This window comes from Psammomys obesus, unplaced genomic scaffold, assembly GCF_907164565.1.
Source record: "Psammomys obesus unplaced genomic scaffold, mPsaObe1.curated_primary_1811, whole genome shotgun sequence".
NCBI lineage: Eukaryota > Metazoa > Chordata > Mammalia > Rodentia > Muridae > Psammomys > Psammomys obesus.
Window position 1 is genome coordinate 17,896,351 of NW_026596120.1, and position 26,331 is coordinate 17,922,681.

General features: G+C 41.2%; 1 protein-coding gene across 1 annotated transcript in view; it reads left to right on the forward strand.

Moving 5' to 3' along the window:
- Prkar2a (protein kinase cAMP-dependent type II regulatory subunit alpha) overlaps positions 1-26,046 on the forward strand; it is a 65,442-nt gene extending 39,396 nt beyond the window's left edge. The window contains exons 5-11 of the mRNA XM_055629929.1: positions 3,237-3,343; positions 7,586-7,739; positions 14,749-14,850; positions 15,010-15,084; positions 18,828-18,893; positions 21,686-21,827; positions 22,601-26,046. Coding sequence (XP_055485904.1) covers positions 3,237-3,343; positions 7,586-7,739; positions 14,749-14,850; positions 15,010-15,084; positions 18,828-18,893; positions 21,686-21,827; positions 22,601-22,734 — 780 coding nt within the window. The 3' untranslated portion in view covers positions 22,735-26,046. The remainder of the gene's footprint in view (positions 1-3,236; positions 3,344-7,585; positions 7,740-14,748; positions 14,851-15,009; positions 15,085-18,827; positions 18,894-21,685; positions 21,828-22,600) is intronic.
- The last annotated feature ends 285 nt before the right edge of the window (positions 26,047-26,331 follow it).

The following is a 26,331-nucleotide window of genomic DNA, read 5'->3' on the forward strand; positions in this document are numbered from 1 at the left end:
TTTTTTTTTTTTTCCCATCTTCTGGTCCCAAGAATTGAATATAGGGCCTCACATATTCAAAATATGCATTCTATGACTATGCTGTTCTGTGTAGGTACGTGTTGTAGGAGTGGGTCGTGTAGAGGCCAGAGGTCAGCCTTATGTGCCATTCTTTAAATACTGAGTACTTTTTTCTTTCTTTTCTTTTGGTTTTGTGAGACAGGGTTTCTCTGGACTCAATTTGTAGACCAGGCTCAAACTCACAGAGATCCACCTTCCTCTGCCTCCCTGAGTGCTGGGACTACCGGCATTTGCCACCATGCCCAGCTCTGTGTAGTTTTGTTTTGTTTTTTTGAGATATGGTGTCTTGTAGCCCATTCTTACTAAGTAGCTTACTTACTAAGTAGTACTTACTTACATACTTACTAAGTAGCCAAGGATGACCTTGAACTTCTTTTCTCCCTGTTTTAACCTCAGTGTAAAATTGATGTTTTTTGTGTTTCCTGCCACTCATTAATCTTCTTGTCTAACAGAAGGATTCCAACTCGAGGCTAAGACCAGTATTTGATCAGTATTGTTTCCTTTGTATTATATTTATTCATATAGTTGCTTTCTGGTTATGATATATAATTCTATGTTATGTGTAAATGAAGCTGTATTACTTGTTCATTAGATACCACTTATTAAATAACATTATGTGGTAAAATATTCTCCTCAGATTTGCCTCCTTTAGTCATATAAATTGATGAGGTAGAAATTAAACCATTTTTTTTAAGTTAGTACTATGCTGGCCTAAGCAGAGGTAAGCGTACAACTCTGCAAGATGTTATCTGTCCACAACAGACATCTCTGCTCTTTAGATTTAGTAAGCCTGTTCACGTCCACACCTTTAGGAAAGTGACACCACACAGTGTTATATACAGGACACTGAGCCATCCATGTAGATGACAGTCTTGTAGACACAACTAAGGAAATTGGAACCATGATTTAGATAGCCAGTTTTGGTCTAAGTTGTAGGAAAGCTTTTTTATTTTTATTTTAGTTAATGATTATTATGAGATGTTAATTATGAAAATGAATGTGTCTCACTGTGACATTTCCACATATAGAAATATCTCCTATTTTTTTTTCCTTTTCTTACAGTTCATAGTCCTTCATTTTCCGGTTATCTTTTTTGTTGTTCAGTTTTCACGAGTAAGAGAAAACACGCACTACTTCTCCTTCTGTGTCTGTTTCACTTCAGTTTCATCCATACAAACATAACATGATTTCATTTTTCTTTATTTGCCTCACTATGTAAATTTTCTTCACTCTCTCACATGTTGGTGGTCATATAGGCTGATTTCATATTGTGGCTTTTATGAATAGTAACATAAAATTATGAATATGTATTTTTTGTCTTCTGACTTCATTTCCTTTTGATGACTACCCAACATTGATATAGCAGGATCATATGCAGCTCTATTCTTAGTCTTTTGAGGAGCTTACATACTGTTTTCCATATCAGCCCTACTAATTTACATTTCTACTCCAGTATACAAAGGTTCCTTTTATTCACTTCCGCACCAGGATTTGTTAATTTTTTTTTTATAATACCCATTCTAATTAGGATGGCATGAAATCTCAATATAATTTTGGTTTGCATTTCCCTGATGACTAAGAATGTTGATATTGAGGCTCCCACATTTCTTTTTTAGAGTAAATCCTATATCTTCATATCACCTTGAAATCTGCCTAGAATAACCTTGAACTTCTTATGCTTCTATCTCCCCAGTGCTGGAATTAAAGTATTTATTAATTACAGCAATAGGAATCAAGCCCAGGGCTTCTTGAATGCTAGGCACTGTAACTGCTGAGCCATGTCCCGAGCCCACTGTATGTTTTTTATGAGACTTCTAGGACTCTCCTTGTAGACCAGGCTGGCCTCAAACTCACAGAGGCCTCTGCCTCCCACGTGCCAGGATTACAGGTGTGCACTACCCTGTCTAGCATTGTACTTCTTTTAATTTTTCTTCAGATCATTGAGTGTTATTTTAATTGGATAACCTTTCTTCATTTTTTAACATAATTTTGAGCTTCTAGGAAGTTTTTTTTTTTGCTTTTTAAATTTTTTTAAAAATAATTTTATACATTCACTTGTATCCCAGCTGTAGCCCACTCCCTCTTTCCCTCCCAATCCTCCCTTCCCTCCCTCATCTCTTCCCTGCCCTCTTCCAAGTCCACTGAGAGGGGGTGTCCTCCTCTCCTTCTGTCTGGCCCTAGCTTATCAGGATGGTTGCAATGTCCTTATCTGTGGCCTAGCAAGGCTGCTCCTCCCTCAGGGGGGAGGGGAAGCTCATGAGTTCATGTCAGAAACTTCTGGGAAGTTTTGTTTGATCTTTCTTTTCTGAGTTGATAGGAATTGAGCACATGCTAGGCTCTTCCACATGCCAGGCAAGTGCTCTGTGGCTGAACTTCACCTTCAGCCCTGATGCTTGTTTGTTTGTTTCGAGTTCTTTATGTATTTTGGATATTGATTCTCTGTCAAATAAGTTAGAAAGCTTTTTAAAGACAATACTACCTTAAAAGAATTGGCAAGCCAGAGCTGGGTGTGGTGGTGCACACCTTTAATCCCAGCATGTGGGAGGCAAAGATAAGTGCATCTCTGTGAGTTTGAGTCCAGACTGGTCTACAAAGTTAGTCTTGAACAGCCAGGGCGCTGTTATACAGAGAAACTGTGTTAAAAAAGCAAGCAACCAACCAACAAACAAATTGGCAAGCCAGGCTCAGGAGGCTGACAGGACAATCAAAAGTTCCACCACTGCTTGTGGTGGTGCATGCCTTCAATCCAAGCACTTAGGAGGCGGAGACAGGGAAAACTCTGAGTTCAAGACCAGCCTCTTTTACAGAGTAAATTCCAGGATAGCCAAGGCTACACAGAGAAACCCTGTCTTGAAACACAGCTCCCCCCCAAAAAAAGTTCCAGACCCACCTGGATAAAACCCTGTCAAAAAACAAAAAGAGGGCTTCACAATTGTGCTGTCTTCTGTTGAGGTCCAAAGTGAAATACTGCAAAGCTCATTTCCGATAGTTCTTAGGTTTCTGCTGAAATTTTGTCTGTGGTCTGGTATAGAGCCTTATTATATAGTCATACAAATTAGGATAAATACAACCTTTGTGTGTTTTTTCTGGGATTATGGATGTGTGCCACCATACCAGGATGACCTTCATGTTTTCTCAGCAAATGTAAAGTCATGTGTTCTCTTTGTGTATCTTAGGAGCAGCTTTCTCAAGTTTTGGATGCCATGTTTGAAAAGACAGTCAAACCTGAAGAGCACGTCATTGAACAAGGAGATGATGGAGACAACTTTTATGTCATAGAACGGTAGGAGATGCTTTGTAGATGTCTGGTCACACTTCCTTGAATTCCAAGAGGTCTAGAACCAAGTGAAGAAGCTTCCCAAAGCCTCTCTTGGACCACAGCTGTCTCTCTACTGTTATCCTGAGAGTCCTGAGTAAAACCCCTATTTGGGGGAGATAGCACAGTTGAAATCTTTCTTTTAGTTAGACAAAGAATGGCATGGTGCACTCTGCAGATGGGTCATTTGCCAGCGTTTAATTGAATTGATTCCCTGAAGAGTATCTGTGACTTTATTGTTGTGTGAATTTTTGGTTTTCAGTCTGATTTTATGAATGTACTTCCCTAACCACCATGCTTCAATACCAAGTGTAAGCCATATTGGGGAAAATGAAGTATTTGGGTTTACCTCCCTAACTTAGCTGCATCTTAGCATATTGAGTTGAATGTATTCTCCTGAAGAAGAATATGGCTTCCTTCTGACTCCTCAGTCTTAACAAAAGAGTCTCATCAGAGTTTAAGGCATAAAATGTTACCATACATTAATTTTTTTCAATTATTCTTTAATGTTAAAAATATTTATTTTTATTTATGTATATGCGTATTTACATAAATAAGTTTGTGTGTATGCATAAACAAATAAAATTTATGTGTAATGGGGTAGCGGGGTGTTGGGGAATGAAGCTTGTTCATTTGAGTACAGTGCCCACAGAAGTCAGAAAAGGGCTTTAGATCCCTTGGAGCTGGAATTAAAGACTTGTGCACTGCCTGACCAGGGTGTTGGAATCTGAAATTGAGTCCTCTAGAAAAGAAAGCAGTGTGTGTTTCTGACCATTAAGCTAGCTTTTCAACTCTCTTTTTCCTTTTAAAGTAACTTCAAAGTTTAAAAATCAAAACAAAACCCTAGGACAAATGGTATAGAAAATTCTTATAAGCTCAGCTCCCAGGTTAATGTAATGCCATATTTAGAATATCAAATTGTTCAGAATAAGTTAAAGAAAGCTAGGCATGGTAGTCTACACCTGTAATCAGTGTGACAGGGATGTGGAAGCAGAAGGTTCAGGAGATCAAGGTCATCCTCAGCTACATAGCAACTTCAAAGCCAGCCATTGCCATCTGAGAGCCTGTCTCAAAACAACACGAAGTAAGTTTGAAACATAATGTTTTGTTTTGTTTTGTTTTTTTAAATCTCTGAATACCTCCTCCTGCATTTTCTAAAAGCAAGGGAATTCTTTTCAGTATATAACAATTCTAAAATCAGAAATAAACATTTTTATGCTATTGCAACCAAGATGCAGGCCTTATTTAGAATTTCCTGAGTTTTGGGATAATTTCATTGGTTTTCGTCAAGTAACATAAATTTAGCTTATAAAAATTTTTACTTATTTTATTTTTTTACATTTATTCATTTGTTTTGTGTACATATGTATGTGAGAGTAGACATCAGGACAGCTTGTGGGATGGAGTCAAGTCTCTACTTCTACCATGTGGATCTTAGAGATTGAAAATACTCAGATTGTTAGGGTTGACAGCGAGTACCTGTACCAGTGAGGCATCTCACTGAGCCCTGTGAAAGGAAGTTTTAAATATTTTATTTGTGTGTATATCTGGGTGTCTGTGCATGCAGCACATATATGCAGGTGCTGGTCAAGGCCAGAAGAGGGCGGTGGGAGCTGTGGAGCTGGAGTTACAGACAGGTAGTTGTAAGCTGCCTGGCATGGATGCTGGGAACCTAACTTGGGTCCTCTTCAAGAACAGGAGCTCTTAACTGCTAAGTCATTTCTCCAGCCCTATTCAGATTTGTTTTGTTTTGAGACAGGGTTTCTCTTTGTAGCTTGGCTGTCCTGGAAAACTCTATGTAGACCAGGTTGGCCTCAAACTCACAGAATTTGTCTCAGGCCTATTTCTACTTCCTAAGTGCTAGGAGTAGAGATGTGCACCACCATTCCTGGATTTTTACATTTTAAAATGCTCTCTATGTATTGATGTTTTGCCTGTATGCCTGTGTGTGTACCACATGCATGCTTGGTGCCCACAGACACCAGAAGACAGCATTGTATCACTTGGGGCTTGAGTTACAGACAATTGTAAGCTGCCATATGGGTACTTGGAATTAAACCTGGGTCTGCTGGCAGAGCAGCCAGTGCTCCTAGCCACTAAGTCATTTCTCCAATCCCCTGTTCAAAAATTTAAATAGAAAAATTTGTAATTTCCTTGTTAACTTTTGGGTCTTTGATACTGGTGACTAATTTTTATAATTAAAGGAAATTTTCCTTTTTTTATGTGTGTGGATGTTTTGTCTGCATGTATGTCTGTGCACCATGACATGTGTACCTAGTGCCCACTGAAGCAAGAAGAGGGCAATTGACATCCTGGGACTGCAGTTACAAATAGTTTTGAGTTATCATGTGTGTCTGGGAGGCAAACCCTGGTCCTCTGGAAGAATTACCAGCTCCCTTAACGCCTGAGCCATCTCTCCAGCCCCAGAATAGTTGTTTTTGTTGTTGTTTGTTTGTAACTTTTGATGTTATATTGTCCGGTGGGTAGCCCTGAAGTCAAATCTTTTCAGTATCTTTATCTTTTTTGGAATGATTTCACAAGGACTTATGTGTGCATATGTGTTCATGTGTGTTTATGACTTGACATGTTAGTGTTGCTGCACCAATGTTAAGAGGTAAGAGGACACTTTAGGTGGTGTTGCTCAGGCACTGTCCACCTTATTTGAGGCAGGGTCTCTCATTGGCCTGTGGCTCGCTGATTAGCATAAGCTAGCCATCCAGCAAGCTCAGGATCTGCCTGTCTGCCTTCCTAGTGCTGGGATTAGATTTGCAGGCCACCATGACTGTTTTTTGTTTGATTGTTTGTTTGCTTGCTTGTTTCAAGACGGGGTTTCTTTCTTTGTTTAGTCCTGACTGTCCTGGAACCCAGGTATTTATGTGCCTCTGCCTCCCCACGTGCTGGGATTAGAGGTGTGCGGCCACCTTGGGCAAGCATGTAAGCACTTTGTCAGCTGAGCCATCACCCATCCCTCAAAGGGTCTCCTCGAGGCACTTGCTGATGTGTTGTTAGTTGTCTTACAGAAATTCTGAAAGGACTGTTTGCTTCTGCGGCGCATTGCACATGTCTGTTTCTCTAAATGTTAGTTCTGAGTGGGTTTTTTTTTTTTGAGCAATCATTTGCAAATAATAGGTAGAAAATTGTAAAATTAATCAGTTCTATTCTTGTTTTCAACAAACCATGAAAAAAAAGCCTTTACAGTTAGCTCAGTATTCCACAGAATAGTTGATAAAATTCAAGTGTTCTGTTGATAAAATTCAAAGATGTTGATAAAATTCAACATCTTTGTGTAATAAAGATACAAGATAACAGTGGCTTATCCCTGCAAACATTCAGAAAGCTAAGGCCAAAAGAGTTCAAAGGTACTTGGGTTAGGCTAAAAGACCCTGTACTCCGTCCATCCACCCAGAAAAGACTGAGAATAAGAAAGGGTGCCTTTGCTCTCTTATTTCTAGTCAGTATTGTGCTGAAAGCCTTATCCAGTGTAATAAGGCAAAAGTAAGGAAGAAAAACTTCCTTATAGACTAGGAAAGAAGTAAAACTCTTTACAGGAATAATCCTTAGGAGTGCTACAAAAAAGTTACTGAATTGAGTAAATCAATTTATCAAGTCAAATGCAGGACTGGAAACATGGCTCAGCAGTTAAGAGCACTGGCTGTGCCTATAGAGGGTGTGTGTGTGTGTGTGTGTGTGTGTGTGTGTGTGTGTGTGTGTGTGTGTTCAATTCCCAACATGTACATGGCAGCTCACAACTATCTGTAACTCTAATTCCAAAGGATTGGATGCCCTCTTCTGACTTCCATGGGTACTGCATATACATGGCACAAATATTCATGCAAGCAAACACCCATGCATATAAAATTAAAAAAATAATAACAAAGTCAAATGTAAAAATCATTGTATGTTGGTTATTCTCCTCCCCTCCCCTTGGGACAGGATGTTATATATCTTAGATTCACTTTAAACTCCTATAGAGCAGAGGATGATCTTGAACTTCCGATCCTCCTGCCTCCAACTCCCAAACTGCTGTAATTACAGACATGCACCACTATGCCTGGTTTATCTAGATCTGGGATCAAACCCAGGGCCTCCTCCATATTAGGCAAACATTATCTGAGCCATGTCCCCACTCTGCCCCTGTTATGGTTTATATGTATCAGTCATTTCTCAAGCTTATCAGCAGTAATTAATTATGTCTTGTCATTCTTCTAGGGGAACCTATGACATTTTAGTAACAAAAGATAATCAAACACGTTCCGTTGGTCAGTATGACAACCGTGGCAGTTTTGGAGAACTAGCTCTGATGTATAATACCCCGAGAGCTGCTACCATTGTCGCCACCTCAGAAGGCGCCCTTTGGGGATTGGTGAGTGAGAGAAATGCATGGTGTAGTGTTAACTGTCTCTTACGGCCAGCTGTCAAAGGTCTAATGTAAATGTATATTTTTTTCCATTTTCCTCAGTGATTTAGCAACACATCTTTTAAGTTAAAGAACTCTGAGTGTCTATATCCTTGTAGTGACAGAGCTCTTGCTACATTTTTGCTTGTTTTTATTAGGCAGTTAAAGGTAGACGAGGTAAACCTCTACTAAGTAGCCCAGGAGAGCTGTAGAGTGAGACCCTGTCGCTTACAGAGATGCACACACAAAAGAGGAGGAAGAGGAACAGTAGTAGTAATGGTGGTGTCATGAAGCCCTTTGCTATCATTTTCTGTCTCTAGTTGTATCAATAGCAGTTGGTTCTCTGTTCAGCCATCCACTCGTCCTTTTCTCTATAGCTGTATCCAAAAGACTTAGGTCATTAGGCGCGCTAATGACCATATTTAGGGAAATGGGATTTTGGATTATCTTAGGGAACACATTGTCTTCAGTAAAACACTGTAGTTCTTGTATCATGTTGTTCACTGTCTGTCTTGTTTCTTTATACATTGTTGTGTATCTATAATCTGCAACTCTTTCTTCAAAAATATCTTATAGTACAGATTGCATATTTTGCCTTTAAAATAAGGATATCTGTAGTCATTTATACTTATTTTATAAGTATTCATTTATGTCATAGAATTTATCTTTTTTATTAATGGAAGAATAATAGATCAATCAAAATTTTCTAAATTTGGTAAAAGATATAAGTATATAAGTGTGTATTTGTATATATAACATATATATTAGTTAAGAATAAGTGAATTCTGCCAGGCATGGTAGCACACGCCTTTAATCCCAGTACCTGGGAGGCAGAGGCAGGTAGATCTCTATGAGTTCAAAGTCAAGTCTGAATTTCACAATGCAAACCAGGCCTGAAAAGAGCCTACAAGAATTAGGACATTCTCCTTTGAAGGATAAAGGAATGGCCAAAGACAATTCAGAAGAGAAACAGTAAAAGAAGGAAACTTAGGAGGCTGGAGAGCTGGCTCAGAGGTTAAGAGCACTGGCTGCTCTTCTAAAGGTCCTGAGTTCAATTCCCAGCAACTACATGGTGACTTGCAACCATCTATAATGAGCTCTGGTGCCTTCTTCTGGTATGTAAGTACTATACTGTATAAATATAATAAATAAATAAATCTTTAAAAAAAAAAGGAGGAAATGTAAAGATACCATAAACCAAGAAAGAACAACAAAGAGTAAGCACTGTTAAACATAGTGCCCAGCCTTATTTCAGTGTAAGACAGTTTAAGTAAGAGTTTTTGCATAACTGGGATGGTTGTTGCGCAGTAAGTAGTATTTGAGACAATTACATTTTCTAAAGGAAGAGAGGCCAGATTGAAGTAAAACCATGAAGATAATAAGGTTTGCTAGTACACTGCTGTGAATTACATACAGATGTATAATGTAAGCCCAGAGAAACCTCTAAGAAGGTCTATAGTTGAATGCAGTGGTGTGTTTCTTAGTCCTAGAAACTCAGAAGGCTTGAGAAATGAGAATTACTTAAGCCCAGCACTTCAGGTTCAAACTAGGCAACATAGTGATACTCCCATCTCAAAAAAAAAAAAAAAAACAAGTTCATAAAAACAAATTTTATAAGCCAGATTCCAAAAAGTATTCAAATAACCCATAAGAAAGTAGGAAAAGTGAAATAAATAATATAAAACAGAAGAAACAAACAAACAAACCAAAAAAAAAAAAAAAAAAAAACCGGGAACAAGCTGGTTGTGGTGGCATATGCCTATGATCCTAGCTCTCTGGGACAAAGAGGCAGGTGGATCTCTGTGAGTTCAAGACCCAGCCTGGTCTGCAAAGTGATTCCAAGGGAGCCAAGGCTATACAGAGAAACCCTGTCTCGAAAAACCAAACCAAAACAAACAAACAAAAAAACAAGGAACAACAGAAAACATAAAATGGTAGGTGCAAACCTTAATGTGAGTAATTAATATGTAATCTAAATGGGCCAGTGGCGGTATAGTCATAATCCCAGCACTTAGACAGAGGCAGGAGTATTGCTACAAACTTGAGACCACTTTTTACATAGACAGGGCTGCAAAACAAGACATTGTCTCAGTAAAACAACAAGGTCCATGAAATGACTTAGCAAATAAAAGCTTTTTGTTTTGTTTTTGTTTTTCAAGACAGGGTTTTGCTGTATAGCCTTGGCTGTCCTCTATCTCCTTGAGTGCTGGGATCACAGGCGTGCGCCACTTTTTCTGTACCAGTCTGACATCCTGAGTTCAGTCCTCAGAACCCACAGTGGAAGGAGAGAAGTGACTTCTGAAAGTTGTCCTCTGACCCTTACGAATGCACCTGCACTGGACACCCCCCACACAATAGTGAGAAATACAACTTTTGTCCATTTTGCAAGAATAAGAATGGGTTGGAGAGATGGCTTCAGTGGTTAAGAGCCCTGGATGCTTTTCAAGAGGACCAGATTTAATTCCTAGCACTCACATAGCAGCTCACAACTATCTGTAACTCCAGTTCCCTCTTCTGGCCTCTGTGTACACCGGATACAATGATTATATAGACCTGTATGTAAACAAAACATCCATGTACATAAAATTTAAAAATAGAAAGAACAAAAAGTAAACATATATGCCAATTTAAAAAGACTACCAGACTGGATTTAAGAAATGATCTAGCCAGGCATAGTGGCGCACACCTGTGATCCAGCACTTGCGACAGCTGGATCTCTTGAGTTTCAGGCCTGCCAGGGCTACACAGAGAAGTCCTGTCTCAAGTCATTCATTCCCCTTCACACCAAAAAACAAAAGCCAGCCATATGCTGTCTAACAAACTCAAATACAATAATAAAAGGATAGAAATAGATACACCATGCAAATGTCAATAAAAAGGGATAATCATACTAATATCAGACATCAGAACAAAGAAAATTACAGAGACAAAGAAGAGCAAACACTACAGGTGCAGTCTACCAGGACGGCATAGCAATCCCAAATATGTGTACAACGAGCAACAACAGAGCTTCTGGGTAATTAAGCTAATAGGAGATCCAGACAGATCTTCATGACAGATGACGAAGGCTGTCCCGAGACACTGATAGAACTGCTTGGCAGGAAATCAGCAAGGATATAGAAGAGCTTAACTATGCGAACCAGCAGGATCAAATTGAAATTTGTATATGACACACAGTGGAATATATTCTTTTTAAAAGAACATGGGTGGCCACCATAATAGACCCTGTCCTGGAATATAAAATTAATCTTACAAATCAAAAAATAGAAATCAGTATTTACTCTTTAGCCATAAAAAATGGAGATCATGAAAATCTCCAAACATTTGAAAATTACATAATACCCACCTTTTTACGTTTTAATTTTTTTCTTCACAATTTATTCATTATATATCCTTATTGAAGTCCTCTTCCTCAACTCCCCCTCCTCCCTCTTTCCCCCATCCCCTTTCGCTAGTCCACTGAAAGAGGGAACATTCTCCAATATTACCATCTGCCCATAGCTTGTTAAGTCTCATCAGGATGTCTGGATCCTCTTCCTCCGTGGCCTGGCAAGGCTGCATCATCAAGGGTGAGTGATCAAAGAGCATGTCTAAAGTCCTGGAGAGATCAGGGATTCAAGGCACTTACTTAAACATACTAAAGGCAATATACAGCAAGCCTATAGCCAACATCAAACTAAACAGAAACTTAAATCAATCCCACCGAAATGAATGAAAAGGCAGGGCTGCCCACTCTCTCCACATCTCTTCAACATAGTGCTTGAAGTCCTTGCTAGAGCAATAAGACAATTAAAGGAGATCAAGGGGATTCAAATCGGAAAGGAAGAAGTCAAAGTATCACTATTTGCAGATGATATGTTAGTGTACATGAGTGACTCCAAAAATTCTACCAGGGAACTCCTACAGCTGACAAACACCTTCAGTAAAGTGGCTGGATACAAAATTAACTAAAAAAAAAAAAAAAATCGAGGCCCTCCTATATACACAAGGCACTCTTAATATAAGTGAATAATAGAAGTAAAAAGTAAAGGCAATGGAAATTATTTAAGGATATAGTGGGCTATAAAATAATCTCCCTTCTGGCTTGAAATAAGAATTACAGACATAAGAAAAGTGGCTGCGTCACAGCTTGACACAAGTTGGATGCCCAGAGAATACTAGTAGCTGCTCTCTGTTGAACATGGTGCTGGTCTTTAAAGATCCTTTTCTAGGATCCCAGCTCTGCTGTCCTGTTTGAAGCCACTTCAGTCTTTTCTTCTCCCTGATGTGAAGCTACTGACCCATGAAGATGCCTCTGGGCTTCTGCTTTTCTCCTGCTTCAGTCTGTCTTGGAGCTTCAGTCCTATGTCCAGAAATGGAACTTCCAGAAAGTTCAAAGACAAAACTTTTGAAATACTTGCTGAGGATAAGCAAGGAGAATGGTGGTGTCACAAAGTTCCTTTCACTGGATTCTACATTCCTGCTTAAATGAGCCATTGCACTCAGTCAGAAGATAATTCCTGTTAGTCAAGAGCAAAAGTAGCATTGCTTTTCTCATTTGAACTCCAGGGCTGTTTGCCCTCTTGTGCGCTTGCTGCCTGTGGGGCTTTCCTCTTCACTGTTCTGTTGGGCTGCTACTCAGAATTTAGGTCGGCATCTTAGACGTCTTTTATGCTGTTGACAGCTATAAGTGCTAGCCTTGCACAGCATCAAATGGGAGCCCTGGGAAGTACAAAAGCATGCCCACAGAGGATTGGGCTAGCCTGGGATGTAGCTTAGTTGGTGGAGTACAAGGAAGCCCTGGATTCAGCCGCCAGCTCTGCATAAAACCAGGCATGGGAGCATGTTCTCTGGTTACATGGTAAGTTCAAGAGCAGCCTGGCTTACATGAAATCTTATCAGTAAATAAGTAATTTAAAGGGGCAGGAAGCCTAGTACATAAGTCACTGAAGAAAGTATTTGTTCTTTTATTGTTGTTGTTCAAGACAGGGTTTCTCTGCGTAGCCTTGGCTGTCCTCGACTCACTTTATAGACCAGGCTGGCCTCGAACTCACAGAGATCCACCTGCTTCTGCCTCCCAGAGTGCTGGGATTACAAACATATGCCACCACGCCCGGCTTTCTCTGTCTTTTTTTTTTTCTTTTCAAATAGGATCTTGAAAGATGTTTCTTGTTTTTTGAGACAGGGTTTCTCTGTGTAGCTTTGGCTGTCCTGGATTCACTTTGTAGACCAGGCTGGCCTTGAACTCACAGAGATCTGTCTGACTTTGCTTCCCTGAGTGCTGTGATTATAGGTGTGCACCACCACAAGATAGGATCTTACTGTGTAGCCTTGGCTGGCCTCTTGAGATGTTTGCTTCTGGTTCCCACCAGAACCAGGATTAAAGACATATGCTACTGTAGCCAGCAACAGTGTCTCAGGCTTAATTGCCCTCTTTCTACAATATTCTTGGCATAGATTAGTTTAGAATATATATAGAAATTGAATTTTAAAGATGTCATAATATTCCAAAATATGAAAGTAACTTTTTACGTGATAAATTCTTAACCTTAGAATTCAAAAATCAAAAGCAGATAATGCAGCCCATGAGAACAGTCAGACTGAGTAGCTCCTGTCAAGCAAATAGATGGTGAAGAACATGGAGACCAACTTTACTAAATGCCAGAGAGAGAGCTGTAAAATAGTGTACTGTAGTTTAAGGCAGTAGAGGAGGAGGAACCCACCATCAGCCATACTGGAGTGTAAGTGATGCCTCTGATAACGTAAATGAGTCATGGCATGAGACAGGGCCTGGAGTTCTGGGGCTAATAGAGAAGAGCTGAGGGAAACCACACTGTCTAATGTACAGTCTTTACCCTGCCCCTTCCTCTTCTCAAAGATGCTAAGCAGGTACAGCTACACATGTCTGTACTGTGGCTTCTGATCTTCATCCTGTCAGCCTTTATGTTTAGGTCGTCATTACTGTATATGAAAAACATTTCATCTCTGACAGCCAGAGGTAGAAGAAAAGTATTACTATCTTAGATCTGAGTGACTGCTTGCCCATTTAGTAGTTTAGGAAACTAAACAAGTTAAAAGTTCTTCTGGCTTATGTGCAGTTGATAGCTGAGACTGTAGCTTGATTGACTGTCTTCTAGACAGGGTCCAGCTTGCTGGTATTAGGGTCCTTTTTCACTCTTTCACATGCTTTCCATCCTGAGTACCTATCCTCCTGTCTTTTCATTAATTTAATTCTGATCCCTCCTTTAGATCCCCTGGAAAATTTATATTTTTGTTCCATAATATTCTTCCATTACCTTTACCTGCTGTGATTGCTCTTTCCCCACTTGGAATTTCTGTTTTTAAGAATTAAAAAAAAATTTTTTTTGGACAGCACTGAACATTGAACCAAGGGCGTCCTGTGCTCTACCACTGAGCTGCATTTCAAAACCATTTTGTTTTCTTGTGAGACAGAACTATAAATTTTCCCCAGCATATACCAATAAAAAAACTTACTACCTTACGTTTTCTTTTGTTTTTGTTAGAGATAAGTAGGGTCTCACTATCATCCAGGCTGGCCAAGAACTCACCATGTAGCCCAGAGCCATCTTGAATTTGTTTTTCCTGCCTCAGCCTCCTAAGTGTTGATTAAGGCAATGGCTCCTGTATATATTGCATTACAGTTACTCCTCACTACAATTACAACCCCCTGACAGGCATCATTTGGCTTTACCTTTGCCTTTTCTGAAGGGCGTCCTTTGGCATTGAGTAATAACTATGAGCACCCAGATATTTAACGGGAAAATGTGTTCTTTTTATGGCCCACAGGTGGCACTCAGCGAGCATGCCAAGCTATAGCTGTGGAGGCCCAGCATGGGTTAGAGGGTTTTTCTCCCAGCATCACTAAACTCTGTTGATACAGTGACTTCCATAGCTCTCTAGCAGTGATTCAGCTATTTAAACCATAGATGTTATCTTACACAGACATATGCTAGAATTTTCCTGTTTTTTCTTGTAGGACCGGGTGACTTTTAGAAGAATCATAGTGAAAAACAATGCAAAAAAGAGGAAGATGTTTGAATCATTTATTGAGTCTGTGCCACTCTTTAAATCACTAGAGGTAAATTTTGAATAAGGGTCTGTTTATGTGGTTTAGGAAAAGCTGTTAAAACTACTCTTAGGTTTTCAAATAATACTGTTCTAATCTAGTTCTGTAACAATGGCATTCAATCAAGGTTTTTTTCTTTATACTGTATTATACTGTATAACTGTTATTTAGGTGTCAGAACGAATGAAGATTGTGGATGTGATCGGAGAAAAGGTCTATAAGGATGGAGAGCGAATAATCACTCAGGTGAGTTGGGGTCTCACACAGCCCCTTTCCTGGAAGTCAGCATTTGAAGGAATAGTGTATCACTTACAGGCTTGGATTGCTTGTGTTATACTGCACATCTGTAATGCCAGTATTTAAGAGGCTATGCCAGTAATCTGGGTGGTAGTGGGGCATGCCTTTATTCTAAGCACTCGAGAGGCAGAGGCGGGCCAGCCTGGTCTACAGAGGTTCCAAGACAGCCAAGGGATACACAGAGAAACCGTGTCTTGAGAAACAAAACAAGAAAAAAAAAAGAGGCTAAGGTAGTAAATTCACAAGTTCAAGGCCAGCCTGGTCCACATTGTGTTACTGTGACTCCAATAGAAAACAAAGATTCAGCTAGGCATGATGGCACATACCTTTAATCCCAGTACTCAGGAAGAAGAGACAAGTAGGACTCTATGAATTTGAGAACAAACTGGTCTACATAGTAAGTTCCAGGTCAATCAGAGCTATGTAGAGAGAACCTTATCTCAAAAAAAAAGAAAAAAAAAAAAAAAAAAAAAAGGAAGAAAGAAAGAAAACAAAAATGTGTGTGGCCTCCACTACTGGAAACACGTGTCTCTCCCGCAGAGACCTCATTGATGTTCGCCCCTGGTACGTGGAGATCTCTTGCCGCTCTCTTTTTGTTGAAGTACACAGACTGAACTCACATGCTAAGCAAAGTCTTCTGCCACTGCGCTGCATTCTTAGCCCTTTTGTGTTTTGAGACAGAGTATTACCAAGTTGTTCTAAACTTAGAAGCCTCCAGAGTCACTGTGATTAAGGCATGGACCATTAGGCTCTCGCTTCCATTCATTTTGGGGTGGGCTTCTGTTATTTGTTCTATCAGATGTTATTTTCTTTTGACCCTAAGTAAGCTTTATTAATCTGTACTAGAATCTAGAGAAGATTGGGGGCTTATGCTCTTCATTATTTGTGTGCTGACACCAGAATCCTCAACGTCCAGTGATAAACCAAAGAAGACTGCAAGGTGGGCATGGTGGTGCATGCCTAGAACCCCAGCATGTCAGAGGTGAAGACAAGTGGGTCAGGATTTCAGGGCCACCCTCAGCTACATAGCAAATTTTTGGCTCTCCTGGGTTACATAGAATGTCTTTTTTTTTTTTTTTTTTTTTTTTTTTGAGACAGAGTTTCTCTGTGTAGCCCTGGCCATCCTCGTCCTGTAGACCAGACTGGCCTTGAACTCACAGAGATCCACCTGCCTCTACCTTCCCGAATGCTGGGATTACAGGCATATGTCACCAGGTCTAGCTACATGTAATGTCTTTAAAAATATTATGTGACAATTTTGTGTGTATTATCCTTGTATCTTTAATTACATACACATAGCTGTAGGGACTTTTCTAAATATAAGTTCTGCTGGCGGGTCTGATGAGAGCACTAGGAAGGTACCTGCTTGAGTTGAGTTGGGGAGTGTGTCTGCCCTTGAGCACAGCTGGGATGAGGGGAGTAGTTCAGACCAGTGTCCATCCCTGTGTGCCTGGGTCCTGTGCATAGAGCGCATCAGACTTACGATGAAAGATGAGGAGAAAGCCCACCAGAAGGGATAAAGCCACTGACAAAAGGATGGTGTTTATTTCAGGTTACATCTCTGAATGCTTTGCTTTCTAGTTAAAGATAAGGGTGAACAAGGCTCAAGAAACACGCAGTGTGATAGTGTATATGAGAGAGGAGGGAGTGAAGGAAGTATTAACACATGTTATTTTGTAAAGGAAGTGCCATTTGAGCTGGCCCTAAGGATAAAGTGCAACTGTTTGGTTTTTTTTACAGGTTTATTTAAAACTCAATTTTCATCTGGGCATGGTGGCGCATGCCTGTAATCCCAGCACTGGGAAGGCAGAGGCAGGCCAGTCTCTGTGAGTTCAAGGCCGGCCTGCTCTACAAAGCAAGTTCCAGGAGAGCCAGGGCTACACAGAGAAACCCTGTCTCAGAAAACAAACAAAAAAGCCCTCAATTTTCACCTTGAATATACAAAATACAAACACCATGAAATGTTCATGTTCACTTTATAAAATAAAAGTTTGCTTACATTTATATTACATACTTATTAAGGCAATGAACGGTATAGGAAAAAACCCCACATTTGTTCTGCTTAAAGCGTAGCATAAACCATTGTCCACATCATTGCACATTTGCACCACAATACATGCGTGACGTACCATCTGCATAAAAATGCTAGCCAGTAAGGCTGGGGATGTGGCCATCCCTAGGAGTTTACCTTTTCAGCTCAGGTTATTGGCCTGGAGTTGGTCCTGTTATAGCTTTGAAATTTCAGTAGCATGTGTACAGACTGCTGTCTTTTTTTATTTCTTATGTTTGTACCTCTTGGAAATGCTCAGTAACTTCCCAAAAAAGTGTCATCAGTTGAGGACCAACTGTTCATATACATGAACCTTCCAGCGACATTTTATATCCAAACTGCAGTATGGAACTGTTTTTTAGTTTTTTAACAAGGTCTGGCTGCATAGCTGAGGCTGGCCTCAAACTCACAGCAGTATTTCTGCCTCAGCTGACTGAGTGCTATAATTATAGGCATGAGCTATCATGCCCAGCCTGGGACTAGATCAGGCAAGTCAGCCTCAAATGGTGCTCATTTGGGGTTTGAAGTAGGGCAGACTCTCACTGAAGACAAAAGGCACACCAAGCTGGGAGTGGGAGGCAGAGGAAGGAGGGCTGATCAAAGTTTGAGACTAACCTTGCATGCACAGTGAGTTCCAGGCCAGCCAGAACCAAACAACCAACTGGAAGCACATGGTTGCTATTGAATTATCCATGGCTTGTTTCAGAAGTTAATTGTGAGGACTGAGAGAGTGAAATGAGCGAGAAGCTGCTGCTCCTTTGTCTACTTGCCTGAGTCTCACTTCCTTCCAGCTCTTGCTCAGATTTTACCCTTCACGGAAACTGTTATGCACAGTAGCCTGCCCTCTCTTAGCATCTGAGAGTCATGGTCCCTGTTCTGTCTTTTCCTGTAGCACTTGCCACTCTTCAACAGAACTGTGTAATTTACTGATTCCATATTTCTTGGTTAGTTTTATCCACTGATGCATCTCTCATGTCCCTTGGACAGTGCCCTGCATGCAGTGACTACAGAGTACATTAGCTGTTGAATTACCTGAATGACTTGTTGAGCCAGGAAATTTTAATAATGAAGCAAGCAAAAGGAAAGCCTAAAGCTTAGAAAGATGATGTTAAAGCACCTGCTGCACCAGGTGGAGACACGTGGATCCATGCTGTCCTCTTTGTGTATATGAGGGAAATGCAGAGGACAGCCTTGACTATCATTGCTCATGCACAATCTACTTTAGAAAAAAGAAAACTCCCGGTCTCGCTGGTCATGGTGATGCATATCTTTAATCCCAGCACTCAGAAGGCGGGTAGGTCTCTGAGTTCCAGGCCAGCCATCCAGGGTTACACAGAGAAATCTGTCTCAGGAAAGACAAAACAAACAAACAGACAAAACCCAAGGCCTCTCACTGGCTTGGAACTTGCTAAAGCTAGGCTGGCAGGCTGAAAGCCCCAGGTATCTGCCTTTGTCTGCCTCTCCAGTACTGAGATTACAAGTGTGCACTACCACACCAGATGGAGACCTCATGCTCTAGGCCTTTCTTTGACACTATTTGCAGTATTCTTGTTTACTGCTCCCTGAATGGGTCTCAGCACACTAGCGGTGTTTACGTTCTTCAGTGCTGGATGTGATTCTGACCTCACCTCCTCTTTTTCAGGGTGAAAAGGCTGACAGCTTTTATATTATAGAGTCTGGAGAAGTGAGCATCTTGATTAAAAGCAAGGTGAGTGTGGGTGGCCCTGTGCCGATGTCCTCTCGGTGCTCACTCTGTGCGGTGTAACACGTCCTTTAGAGCTCTGCTCTCCTGAGGCGTGTGACCGTCACTAACACAGCTAGTGTGTGTTCTCTTACCCTGCCATATAGTTAACGAGATGAGGAAGGTGAATTATAGGTAAGGAATAGAAAAACGTTAATAAATACGGAATAGGTACACACAAGGTTGGATGTGAAGAAAGCATCCCTGATTTTAGGACACCCCTAGGGAAAGTGTCCATTTTAGCACTATTATGGTGTTTATGGATAGAGTGATGTTGATAATTAATGCCTGTGTCTGGGAAGAATGCTCCCTTTTTCTTTTTTCTTTCTTTTTTTGAGAGAGGGAGTCTCCTGCAGCCCAGGCTGGCTTCAAACACAACTGTGTATGTAACTGAGGGTGATTTTGACCTTGTAATCCCTTGACTCCACCTCCCCTGTATTTATGATTATGGGCAGGTGCCACTATGCCCATCCTATCTGGTGTTGGGGTCAGACCATGAGCTGTATGAGCTCTAGGCCATCATTGTAGCAACAGAGCTACACCCAATAGCGGGGAGTTACTCTTACCAATTTCCATTTTTTTCTTTTTTGAATATATCAATTTGTTGAAATAGTAAGATATATAAACACTAAATCTAGTATGAAACCTATTGCAAAATATATTTAGCAAAAATTTAAGCTATAAGCAGGAAAGGTACGGGGGCGGGAAGGCTATGAATTAAAAAATAGTCTGGACCGCACAGTGAGATCCTGACCCCAAAAATCAAAGAGCTGAAGGCAGTACTCCTATTACTGCCCAGCTTGATGCCATGCAGTATATTAAGTAGGCTTTCATTCCCATTTAAACTATGTGAAAAACAAACCGTGTATGTTTATTACTGTCTAAATGATAGCTCAGTTCTTAGTTTTAAAATAGAGGGCTGGGCTGTCGATGACTTAGCAGTCTGAGTTTAATCCACAGGACCCACACGATGGAAGGAGAGAACCAGCTCCTACAAGTCGACCTCTGACCTCCACATGTGCACTAAGGCACATACAACAATAATAATAATGCAATACAGCGTTTTGTTTGTTTGTTTTTGTTTCACAAGACAGAGTTTCTGTGTAGCCCTGCCTGTCCTGGTACTCACTCTGTAGACCAGGCTGGCCTCCAACTCAAAGATCCACCTGCCTCTTCCTCCATGTGCTGGGATTAAAGGTGTGCACCACTACCACCCAGCCCAGTAAGTTTTTTTTAATAGAGCTATTGTTTCACATAGTAATAGTTCTTTTATTTGTGTTTATTTGTGTTCTTTTATTTGCAGTTTTTGAACTACTGATACATATTGCACATTTCTCAAATGCTCACTGACACTGTGTGTCATCATGATGTAGTATTTGAAGTGTAGACCAACAGCACTGTGGCCCTCAGGAGTCAGAGAGCTTATCAAAATTTGCAGTTTTGGGCCCTGCATTAGACCAACTTAATAGGCTTTCTTCTCTGAGGAAATAAGCTAGTTCAAACCAAATTAAAAGTATAATGTCAGGTTTATTGGGGGTCAGCTTTCACTGGTCTCAGAAAATGAATCCAGGGAAGTTGGCTTGCAGACAGGAAGACTGGGGCAGGGAGGCGAAGGTGCACAGAAGAGAAAGAGATCAGGGGTGGCTGGAGGTCCCTGAGAGCAGGCCATGGGATTGCCTGTGTACTAACAGGGTGGCAGGGTCAGGGTTCCAGGTTCAGAATCTAACAGTATTGAGTTTGACTTCGCATTGTAAGGAGCTATTGTGTGTGATAGTGTGGTCAGTGCTGTTCTGGAGAGTGTACTAAGTGCCACAAGTATGCCTGCAGTGCCAAAGGATGCTTCAGAAGCTGGAAACAGAAGCTGGGCTGGAGCATACCTGCAATCTCAGTACTTACAAGGTCAAAGTAGAAAGATTAGAAATTCAAAGTCTTCCTCAGGTACATAAAGTGTGAGGCGAGCCTTGGCTGCTTAAGACTGTGTCTCAAAAAGAAAAGAAAAGCCAGGTATGGTGATGCATGCTTTTAACCCCAGCACTTGGGAGGAAGAGGCAGGTGAATCTCTGAGTTCAAGACCATCCTGGTCTGCAGGGTGAGTTCCAGGACAGCTCACAACTTCTTATAACTCTAGCTCCAAGGGATCTAACGCCCTCTTCTGGACTTCATGGCCACCTGCACCCACATGGCAGGCGTGTGTGTGCACAAACATGCACACACAGACACACATGTGAAAAAAAAATCTTTAAAAAAATAACAAAGTATTAGCCAGGAATGGTAGTACACACCTGTAATCCCAGCACTCAAGAGGCAGAGGTAGACCCAGCCTGGTCTACATAACTAATGAGGCCAACCAGAGTCTCACAAACCAGGGGCCATTGCTGGTGTAGGTGCAGACTGTACTTTAAAAGAACAGTCCAAGACTGTCTCAACCAACACATAGTTTTGTGCTCTGGCTCATCACTAATAGAAGAATCAGCAGAAGACCATGCTTCAGTCACATCTCCCAGAATTTGTCACCTCCACAGAAAATGCTGGGCCTGACCGACTCATATTTAGCCTTTCCCTAAAACGTGTTAGGGCTTAGGCGGAGCATCAACTGGAACAACTCTTCATTTGAACCAGACCAGGAAGATCTACCTGTTGAGTTTATGGGTACAGTTAAGAGTTTCTGCAGAGTGAATTCCTCAGTAGTTATGTATGCAATTGGACATGCCCAGCTGTGATCTTAGAATCAGCCAGGATCATCTTCTTTACTGTTGTAGACTAAATCGAGCAGGAATGATGGTAACCAAGAAGTTGAGATTGCCCACTGCCATAAAGGGCAGTACTTCGGAGAGCTTGCACTGGTCACCAACAAACCCAGAGCTGCTTCTGCTTACGCGGTTGGAGATGTCAAGTGCTTAGGTAAGAGCAATTCTTTATGAGGGTTTATGAAGCCCCACTCCAACTTTACGCAGCTAATGGTTGTTGGGGGAGGAAAAGATTGTCTCCATAATGTAGCCACTGATAAGTGGTAAGTTGCCTATGACATAATCCTAATTAAACATTGTTTTCCTCCTCCCCAGAAAAGACATAAAATTAGAGTAGGAAGGGAGCTAGGTAGGAAGAGGAAGAGGATGGGTAGGAGTGATAGTGAGACAACAGATAGGGTGCAGTAAATATTATCAAATTATATATTTTGATGATGTATGATTACTATGTGCTAATAAAACTTTAAAAATGAAAAAGAAAATCCTTTGTGCATTACTAATTTTTTCATATATATATTTTTTTGGGGGGGGTGTTGGACATTGAACTTAGACTTTTGCACATTCTCAGCACATGTTGTGCCACCAAAGCTTTACTGCCAGCCCTAGCAGTCATTTCTGAGCAGTGACCACAGCCTGAGAATCAGGCCCCAGGCATGTGGGAGCAGCAGTGATGGTGGCAGGCGGCCAGGCCTGTGGCGGAACAAGACAGGTGGGTGCTGCTGTACCCACCACTAGTCTTTAGCACAGGCTCAGTGCTGCTGCATTTGTACAGGAACATCTCTTTTCCCAAGTGCCCAGTCCCCTACAGTTCAGTCTCCTATAACCTGAGTGAGTAGTATGTTTAGGAAAGGGGTTACATGCAGGAAATTACTTAAATTGTTACTGTAAACAAATCATTCTCTCCCCACCTCTTTTCTAACAATGCAGTTATGGATGTTCAAGCATTTGAGAGGCTTCTGGGACCCTGCATGGACATCATGAAGAGAAACATCACACATTACGAAGAACAGCTGGTGAAGATGTTTGGCTCCACCTTGGATCTAATGGACCCTGGGCAGTAGATGTTATGAATTGCAGAGCCTTCTCGATGTGACACCAAAACCTTCCAGTCAGCCACAGAACACACACAGAAAACAGACACAACAGAACCGTTCCTGCTGTTGTCACCGCCGCTGCCATTGCTGTGGTTAAGGGCATTTAGAAATCTTGAAAGTCAGCACTGAAGGATGGACAGAGGCTCCACCCATACCCACACCTCCACTTTGCTTCTGAATGCCCGTCATTAGACCACTTTCATAACCCAGTTTTCACATCTTTGGTTCAGAATGGCATGTCTCTCCAGCAATTTAAGTGCCTGATACAAAGTCCAAAGTGTAAACATCCTCCTTTCCTCTCTTGCTGCTAATGTTGCTTCTGAAAGTTCCCCTGAGGTCTGCAGAAACCTGTTGAATAACTGTAGACACCTCCATAGTCCTCCTCAAGGGAGGAAATGGTAGAGCCTTCAGTCTCCTCTTTTGTCTTTTAAGAAAGTCCACAATGTGTTCACAATTGCTGCTTTTGCTCTTATAGTGGAAGATGGTAGCAGTTATAATGGAGGTCTGTGCCCCAGTGGCCCTGTACTATTTGCTGGCAGCCACACATCATGTATCTGTGTCCAAGCCCATAATGATGCTCAACAAAAGGCTCTCTTGAAGGCCCAGCAGGTCCATGCAGAGCAGAGTATCTGAATACTACTTAGCCTCACATTAGCAGAAAACTTGGATTCAGCATTCTTGTCAGTAGTAGCCAGGAAAGGTTATCTGGGTTAAGGTTTTTGTTGCTTGTTTTTGTAAGTTTTGTTTTGTTTAATCTCCGTGCAGTTCACATAAATGAATTGCTATCCATTTCTAAGGAGCCAAGGGTGGCTGGTTAGCTCAGCTGGTTAAAGCATGGTGCTGATACAACGAGCCAGGGTCTGGAGCTGTCATCATTTTCTCTGACCTAAGTACTTTCTTGAGCAACCCCTGCCATGTCTTGTTCACTGGCTGATGGCAGTAGGCTGACAGGAGGTTATGCTGCACAGAGAATCGTTTCCTTCTTCCAGCTTTTTTTTTTTTTTTTTAAGGAAATTATTTCTCTATTTAGGGAATTCACCTTGGACATATTCATATACATGGAGTTTGTCAGCTGACTCAGGCATTTCTCCTAAATATCTGTATCACTGGGGTAGGGGTTGGGCATGGTTCAGTGGCACAGCCTTTATGGAGCATGTGCAAGGCTCTAATCTCCAGCTTTATAATAACCACAGAAAGAAAGGTTATCATTTATAAACAGAATTACTGTGAAGGCCTTTCTAACAGTCTCGACTTTTGCCATGGTCACTGTAGCCAAGAAATGTCCAGAGCAGATGAGTCACCACAATTTTGTTAATTACTCACCTTTTTTTGTGTGTGTTCCATGAAGTTAAAGCAGGACTCTTCAGACTGCTCTACATAGCCTGTGTTACGGCTCTGGGAATTGCTCCATTGTAACTACTACAAAGCAGGCAGCTAGCACTGGAAAACCCTTGTGGTAATCCCAAATTTTCCTAAGGTCCTTTTCTATGGTATTGCTTTATTAAATAAATCACACCTTGTACTTTGACAGAATAATACCTGATTCTTGCAAAGGTAAGAGGTGCATTGGGCTCACAAGTAGCCCAGAAGTCCACCCAGACCTTACAAGGACTCTGAACCTCACCCCACCCTCCATGCCAGCATTGGTTAGGACTGGCTGTGAACCTCATGCTAGAGTTATTCCTGCAGCTGCTCGGGGTGGGCCTTCTCAGTGCCCTCACACCCCAGTCTCATCTTCAGAGTCCTCCTTGTCGCCCTGCCTGCCTCACTGGCGGCTGTGCTCTTACAGAGACGGCATCAGGTCCGAGATCTACTCTAGCAGCCGATCCAATCCTCACTGCAGCATGACCCTGTGATGGGGTCATGGGAGACGGAGACAATAGTAAAGAGCTGGTGTGAGTGATGAAAGACACAGTTGTTACCACAGTGCCAGGACCTGACAGTATTCCGGTTCTCTTTGCAGCTTAGAGAACCAAAGGTGACAGAAGGTTCTCCTCAAGGTTGCAGTATCCTGTTGTGCCAGGCAACTCCTTCAGCTAATGGTCAGGCCTCATGGGGAGGAGTGTCAGAAAGATTCCTTTGCTAGCTCCCCTCTTCTGAGGGTTTGTTCTTCCCTATTCCCTGGCTTTGGATGATAGAAAATATTCCTCAGAGCTCTGAGGTCCAGCTGCAGTATTTTCCTTCCTTTCTGTCTCCAGCTTAGCCCGTTTACTATCTTCTCTTGACTAAATTCTCTGGAAGGCCACTTGTGTTCTTGTCCTCTGAGTTCATAGTCTTCTTTAAAAAAATTATATGTTCCTGATGCAGTCTTAGAAATCAGCATTGAATTTTTCTTTGAACAGTTTAGTAAGCAAATTCAGCAGCAAAGTGGCAAAAAAAAAAAGTTATTCAGCCGGAGAGGTTATGTTCATCCCTATTGCCCAGATTCTCTGCTCATGATGGTGGAGTTGGTTCGTGCCGCTGGCATCCTGGCACCCTGGGCACACAGCATTTTGTGGCGTGTCACAGTCTTCATTTTAAAAAAGATGAAAGCATTTTGCACAGAGAAAGAAAAGGACCCCTGAATGTCATCCTTCATTTTCCTCAGCCAGTTGATATTGAAATTTTTGTTTTTGATACATACTTGTAAACCAATCTCGCCAAGTTATGGGTTGTTTTAATTTTTCACTACAATTACCTCTTGTTCCTCCTGTTTTGACTGCTGACGTTCCTTTGTGATTCTAATGTCTATTTTATGGGAAACAGCCTTCCCATGGGTTTCCTACTATATACTGCAGGGCTATCTTTATAAAAAATTTAAAAAAAAAAAGAATGAAAATGGTTGCTCACCTCATGGGGGATTTGCAGAAAACTATTTAGCCCACCTTGAGCAAAGGTTAGATTCCTTAGTTTTTTGTTGTTTTGTTTTTAACTCACTGTAATAATAATTTTAAAAAACCAATTAAGCATTATTGTGCTACCTCAAAGGTAAAAATACTCTAAGGTCATCTTTTGGTCCTGAGTTCTATACATGCTGTTTGAAATGTCTTTCAATTGGAATTATTTTTTAAATCGGGGTGAATCTTATTTTAACTTGTTTTACACTTGTATTTTAATCTCAAGATATGATTGGAAAGCAAACAATTCTTGATCTATGGTATTGAACATATAATTTAAAGCCACTAAGAATTAGTCATTGTTTGCTGTAAACAAGGTTGGGTTGTTTTGTTTAGTTTTTTAAAGGAAACTCTAGGGATTGGCTTCACTCTTGACTAATAAAGGCTGACAAATCATGTGTGACTTTCCTGGTGCAGTCTTGTGTTGTTTGCTTGTCTTCTCTTTTAAGAGTCCCACAGCATCTCAGCATTTACCTGGCATTGGTAGGACTTGAAAATTACAGAGAAGAGCCTGGGCATTTGTAGTAATTAGGTTCTACAGAGAAGCACTCCATGGTGTGGGGTAGCCAGGGAGAAGAGGATTCTGAGATGTACTTTGAGGGTTTGGTCACAGGGTTATTGAGGCAAGTGTGAAGACCTGCAGGGAGTCAGCAAGCTGGAGATGCAGAGGAATATGTGGCCTGAGAAC